The 6,217-nt window shown below is 40.6% G+C and overlaps 1 protein-coding gene across 4 annotated transcripts; it reads left to right on the top strand.

Moving 5' to 3' along the window:
- Positions 1-563: 563 nt before the first annotated feature.
- LOC124003395 (zinc finger protein 729-like) lies at positions 564-5,586 on the top strand. 4 transcript variants are annotated; one of them, XM_046311620.1, is made up of 4 exons: positions 595-668; positions 1,542-1,601; positions 1,692-1,916; positions 2,054-5,586. In XM_046311620.1, exons 3-4 carry the CDS (start codon positions 1,706-1,708, stop codon positions 4,477-4,479), a joined length of 2,637 nt encoding a protein of 878 aa, XP_046167576.1. In that variant the 5' UTR covers positions 595-668; positions 1,542-1,601; positions 1,692-1,705; the 3' UTR covers positions 4,480-5,586. The 4 variants fall into 4 exon arrangements, with proteins under 4 accessions (XP_046167572.1, XP_046167576.1, XP_046167575.1 ...); XM_046311619.1 differs by having other exon boundaries at positions 598-870; XM_046311617.1 differs by having other exon boundaries at positions 598-870; positions 1,505-1,601.
- The last annotated feature ends 631 nt before the right edge of the window (positions 5,587-6,217 follow it).

Below are 6,217 nucleotides of genomic sequence, written 5' to 3'. Positions count from 1 at the left end.
TGGCTAATTGAAGAATCTCAAATATAAAATACATTTGATATGTTTAACACTTTTTTGGTTACTACATTATTCCATGTGTCTACAATGTAGAAAATAGTAAAAATAAAGAAAAACCATTGAATGAATAGGTGTTCTAAGACTTTTTCCCGGTAGTGTATACCAAAATATGATTACGTTCTGATCATTTGAAAATGTATTCACATGACTTGATTCAAGAAATGTGTAATAAAATAATAATGAAACAGTAATCCCATACGTCTAAAGTAAACTAAATATAGTAGAATATCAACAACGCACAGTGTAGACAAACGTGTCCCAAAGATTTTGAACAGCACTGACCCTGCTGTTTGCAGAAGCAGATATATAAAGTGTGTTTCGAATAAATCATTCCGAAAAGGAATTATTATTCTGCGTTTTTTTCGTTCCAAATCAATTCAAGGTACATTTAAAAAATATATCAAATTAATATAGGTGAGTAACTGTTTTCAAATAATTAGTTAATTATTAACAATGACATCTACGAAATCTAGTGACGAGAACGTTATTTTATATCGATCAAGTCCAGCAATTACACTGTTGTTTCTAATCGAACACATTTGTGGGCTGCACGACAACATGGCGGGGTAGCTACTGCAGATAGCAAACGGAGTGATTCGATGTTGTTTTAGGTTTGTATCTGGTAAATTAGTGAAATTATTAGCTATCGTGCGCTCAGGCTCTCTGCGGAAGTTTGGTATTTTAATAGATAGTCACTCAACTTGAAAGTAGTCTGGTTGGATTGAAAACTGAAACAATGGTTCGTTTTTTTAAAGCCAACATCCGCGAAGTTTAGCCACGGCTAGTTAACCTAGATAACAATCCAAATAACATGTAAGTTAAGTCAAACCAAATAATGTAGTTAATTTGGCCATGATAACATTTGAGATCTAGCCGGACGACACAAAGTACAGTATTTCCAGCTGCTCTGTCGTTCGTTAACTAGCTACGACAAGTACATTCATTTCCAATGGAACGCTGCGATTGCCTTGCGAACGTATACATCAAATTGTATGCGTTGACAGACATGGTAGTAGTAGAAGGTGAATGTTAAACTTTTGCTGAACACATATCCAGATGATGCTGTGTACAATTTTGCACAATAACGCTGTCGGTATGATCGAGGCGACACACTGTCATTGCGCTAAATGGTATGGATATGGATATGTGTGCGCAACAAAAGTTCAACACTCCACTGCTACAATTTCTGTCAAGCCGTCTATGCATACAATTTGATGTATACGTTCGATAAATGCAACATTTGTACCAGGTACCAAAACGAAAATTGCTGTTGGTGTGATCGTGTTCAACATTAATTTCCAATGGAATGCTGCGTTGCAGAGGCAGTTGCAGTTTGTTCTGTGTGGTGCGGTGCATACAAGTTGGATTTATCAAAAGTATGCGTAGACTGCTTTACAGAAACGGTAGTAGAAGGTGAATGTTGAACCTTTGTTGCACACATATCCAGATGAGGTGGTGTATCATTTTGCACGTGGACCCTCTAGGTGTTATCGAGGCGTAGCGTTTGGCTGGAGCAAGGAGTCCAAGTAGCCAGGCAATTTGAGGTCCCCGAACACTTGCATTCAGCTTTATCTAACATATTTAAAGAGATAGTTGTTTGTAGAATTATTTTGTGTGTGTGTATGTGCGCTCAGGATAAGACGATAACATGGAGCCCATTGATTTGGAGAGGGAGGACCCTCCTATCTCACTATCTGGATATGCCAATGGCGAGATCATGACCTTGGAGATCTCAGACGTCTCTCCAGACTTGCTTGTTCTCGAGGTAAAGGACAGCAATCTACCTGAAAGTATCCATGGCAGCCTGGACATGGAGATGAATGCTGACTTTCATGAGGATGATGATGATGATGGGCATGGTAAGAGAAGACAGCAAGGCTATTGGGTTGTGGGTTAGGCTAACTTGCGATTTAATTGGGTTATTAACTGTTCTAGAAATACATACAAGGTCAAAAGCATTTAAACGTTGTCCTTGTTGCTTCTGTCTTTTGTAAAGGTTTTGCAAATGTGGAACTCCAGTTCTTTCCCTGTGATGCCTGCGAAGCCTCCTTCACTAGCGAACCGGAGCTGGAGCAGCACTTGATAAGCTCTCACTCAATATGTGATGTAGCAAGTGAGAGAGGAAGACAGAAGGCCAAGTCAATGGAAACAGAAGGTGTCTCACCCCTGCACACCTGCATGTCTTGTGGGAAGGTGTTCAAATATCTAACTTCATTCCGAAAACATGAGGAAACTCATATCAAAGCCCTGTACACCTGCAAGACTTGTGGGAAGGAGTTTAAATACCTAACTTCGTTTACAAAGCACCATGACTCTCACGTTGTACCAAGAACGAGAGGAAGAAGAAAGGGTAAGTCGATCAAAGCAGTTGGCCTAAGTGTCAATAAGAAAATGAAAGGCCTTCACACCTGCAAGCACTGTGGTAAGGAGTTCAAATACGTAACTTCTTTCATAAAGCACGAGAAGACTCACAGGATCACGAGAACCAAAAGAAGCCACAAAAACCAGAGGAAAATTTCAACTTCCAAGATTATTATACGTCTTCAAGGCAATAGGAAAGATGCCACAGAAAGTCATATAAGGGCCAACAAGAAAAACAGGAAGAACAGTGAAGATACTAATGATCAGGATGCATGTATTTTAATATCTTCCGCTGAGCAGCAAACGCCTGACACGAAACGTTCTCCTCCATTTCCTTGTCTGGACTGTGGGAAGATTTTTAAGTTTTTCAAATCTTACCAAAAACACCAGAAAAGACATGCATGGGCACAGGGCAAAAGTGAAGGAGTGCCTCCTAAACAGAAGCACGGATCAGAAGCGAAAGAAAATATTAGATGTCCGGTTTGTGGTAGAGCATTCAACAAGCAAACAACTCGCAACAAGCACCAGAACATTTATCATCTGAAAAATAACTGTCATAAAAACACAAATGCATTAACGTGCTGTGAATGTGACCGCCATTTTGAAAAGGCAGATCTTTTCCAAAAGCACAAGTGCTTCCACCTGCGTAAGCATGTAAAGGCTTTCATAGAGGCAGGTAGGGTGAGCCAAGATGGGGATGTTTTCTATTGTCAACTCTGTGTCCTACAGCTCACCAGTGGACTGGAGTTTGAGAATCATACCAGGGACATACACCCAGACCAGTACCGCAAAATCCTTAAAGCGGTTGGCAATATCATTAAAGACACCTTGAAAGGCTTGCAGCCACGAAGGGTTGACAATCAGTTAACAAGTCGGGAGGAACCTGAAATAAACTTAAACAGTGTAGGAGAGACGGAGGAGGATGGATCGAGACAATTCATTTGCAAGAATTGTGGGGAATATTTCCTATATCGTGTTTCGTTTACATTTTGCGGGAAGTGTTTAAAGGATCGCAAAGACCGCAGGAAAGCATCCAAGGTGTACCACTGCGAGGAATGTGGCCAACACTTTGGCCGAAAGGATCACCTGAAGCGCCACAGCTATTCTCATTCTGGCAGTTCCTTTGTCTGTTCTGATTGTGGTGTTAAATTCAGGGATCCGGGAGAGTTGCGTACACATGAAAAGACTCATCAGGTGAGAAACTACGCCTGCCAGCAGTGTGGGAAGCGGTTTGAACAGGATGAGGAACTGATGTTGCATCGTGAAGTTGCTCACCCAGAACCAGGTGGTTATACATGCCACCGGTGCGGCAAGACATTTAGTACAGTGAAAAATCTGGGAAAACACAGAATGATCCATTCGAATAAAACTCCCCATGTCTGTTCAAATTGCGGTACGAAGTTCAAGAGGCGCGAGCACCTGAGGCGGCATGAGAGCCTGCACACCAACGAGAAACCTCATCTTTGTCATTGTTGTGGTGATACATTCGGGCGGAAGGAGGACCTAAACACCCACCTCGGTAAAATGCACATCATATCAAGACATTTTCTTTGTAAAGCTTGTGGTACAAGTTTCAAGGACCGTAACGCTCTCAGGAGACATAGGTATCACGCTCACACTAAGGCTGGCAAGGTGTTCCAATGTGAGGCGTGTGGCCTAAGCTTCGGTCGGGTGGATCATCTGAAGCGCCACAAGCACACACATTCCACTGAAAGACCCTTCTCATGCTCAATGTGTTACAAAGTATTCCACCGGGCAGACAACCTCAAGAAGCATGAAAGAAATCACAGGAACAAGTGGTTGGAATACCTGAACACTCACCGCCACAAAACGCCCAAGCAGGAGAGCAGATTTTCTGAGAGCTCCAAGTGGAAACTGCGTCGATCTGAAGCATCGGCCCTACTAAAGCTTATCCAGAGTCACTCCAAGCAGCAGCAACATATCTGCTACGTTTGTAAAAAGACTTTCAGGGGAATTTACTATCTAAGGAGGCACCGTCTACTAAACTGCTGTGTACAAAGAAATAAAATTGATTCATTCCGGTATGGGACTGTTAAATAACCTACTTTGGGGTTGATAATCTGACTGATTTTAGAGGTGAAACTTCATTTTATTTTGTAGAACTTGGTGTGTTTTTGTATACAGTGAGCTGTAGAGCTGGGACGATAAACTGAAAATGATCCACACCGATCGCTTATCGCAGGGATTGAGCTGATATCGTTCATTAAGATAAGTATCCTATACTAGAGAAATGTGACGTTTGAAATGAAATACGTTTGCTAATATGGGTGATTGTTAAGGGGACAATTGATGGTTACAACCATCAAACTAGGAGAAGTAGTACTAAACAATCTTTTTTTTTTAAACGGTGGTGCACATCGTTAGAAACTTGTCGTGCGATTTTTATCGTTATTGCATCAATTCAGGCAATTAATCATATGGATTTTTTTTTTATCCATATCATCCAGCTCTAGTGAGCTATGGCTTGCTGTATCTTGTATTGTCATGCATTTTCACAATGAAAATTATAACCTTAAAATTATTTATTTTGTCTTGTTTCCTGTATCAAATACACCCCCCATTCATATCTCCAAATATCCTTCAACATACTGGTATTGTTATAGTAGCAGTTAGGAAGCTTGCATGCATACTTTGTAGTATAGTTCTTACTCTTTACTCTTTTGTATTACTTTGAAAGTGAACAATGAATCACATGTCAATTACATGCAAAAAAAGATGGTGTAATAAAGAGGAATCACTTTCCTTTCTGTTCCAAATTGTCCACATGGTGGAGATCACAGAACATTTTTGTGGCCCAGGCTTCTATATTAAGGAAAGATTAGACTAGGGTGGTTTTGTGTTCAACCCTTACCATCCAGATCTGGCATGTCACAGTCTTTGTTTTTCCCCTCTTAAAACAACTGGTACAAGGGCACAGAAAATGTCCCCAAAAAGTAAGGATACATATTTTCCTGTGAATGTACACATTTTATATTCCGGGAATAAAGATCCTGTGAAAAGCCTAAGATTTAAATGGCTTTAATTACAATATGTTGCCACTATGACATGTTTTTATTTATGTTTTGATGAAAAAATACAAAAAAACTAATAGCAGTCTTGCAAGCATTCATATACTGAAGAAAAAAATAAATGCAACTATTTCAAAGATTTTACTGAGTTACAGTTAATTTGAGGAAATCCGTCAATTGAAATAAATTCATTAGGCCCTAATCTATGGATTTCACATGACTGGGCAGGGGCGCAGCCAGACCCACCCACTGGGGAGCTAGGCCCAGCCAATCAGAATCAGCTTTTCCACACAAAAGGGCTTTATTACAGACAAATACTCCTCAGCACCCCTCAGACGATCCCGCAGGTGAAGAAGTTGGATGTGGAGGTTCTGGGCTGGCGTACTTGACTTACTGCCAAATACAAAAAAATGTTGGATGTAGCTTATGGTAGAGACATGAACATGGCAACAGCTTCCTGCAGTCAGCATGCCAACTGCACGCTCCCTCAACTTGAGACATCTGTGGCATTGTGTTGTGTGACAACGGCATATTTTAAAGTGGCCTTTTGTCCCCAGCACAAGGTGCACCTGTGTAATGATCATGCTGTCTAATCAGCTCCTTGATATGCCACACCCATCAGGTGGATGGATAATCTTGGTAAAGGAGAAATGCTCACTAAGAGGAATGTAAACAAATTTGTGCATATGGAACATTTCTGGGATTTTTTCTTTCAGCTCATGAAACATGGGACCAACAAGTTACATTTATAGTTTTGTTCAGAGTATAAT

The sequence above is a fragment of the Oncorhynchus gorbuscha genome, linkage group LG18, assembly GCF_021184085.1.
Source record: "Oncorhynchus gorbuscha isolate QuinsamMale2020 ecotype Even-year linkage group LG18, OgorEven_v1.0, whole genome shotgun sequence".
Taxonomy (NCBI): Eukaryota; Metazoa; Chordata; class Actinopteri; order Salmoniformes; family Salmonidae; genus Oncorhynchus; species Oncorhynchus gorbuscha.
The sequence above is the reverse complement of the archived record's forward strand: the minus strand, read 5'-3'. Positions and strand labels throughout refer to the sequence as shown.

Bases quoted from the DNA above. Each gene is read 5' to 3' on its own strand.
- LOC124003395 (XM_046311616.1), top strand. From the start codon at position 1,706: ATGGAGCCCATTGATTTGGAGAGGGAGGACCCTCCTATCTCACTATCT. The intron at 1,917-2,053 runs GTAAGAGAAGAC...TCTTTTGTAAAG, and splicing joins TGATGATGATGATGGGCATG to GTTTTGCAAATGTGGAACTC.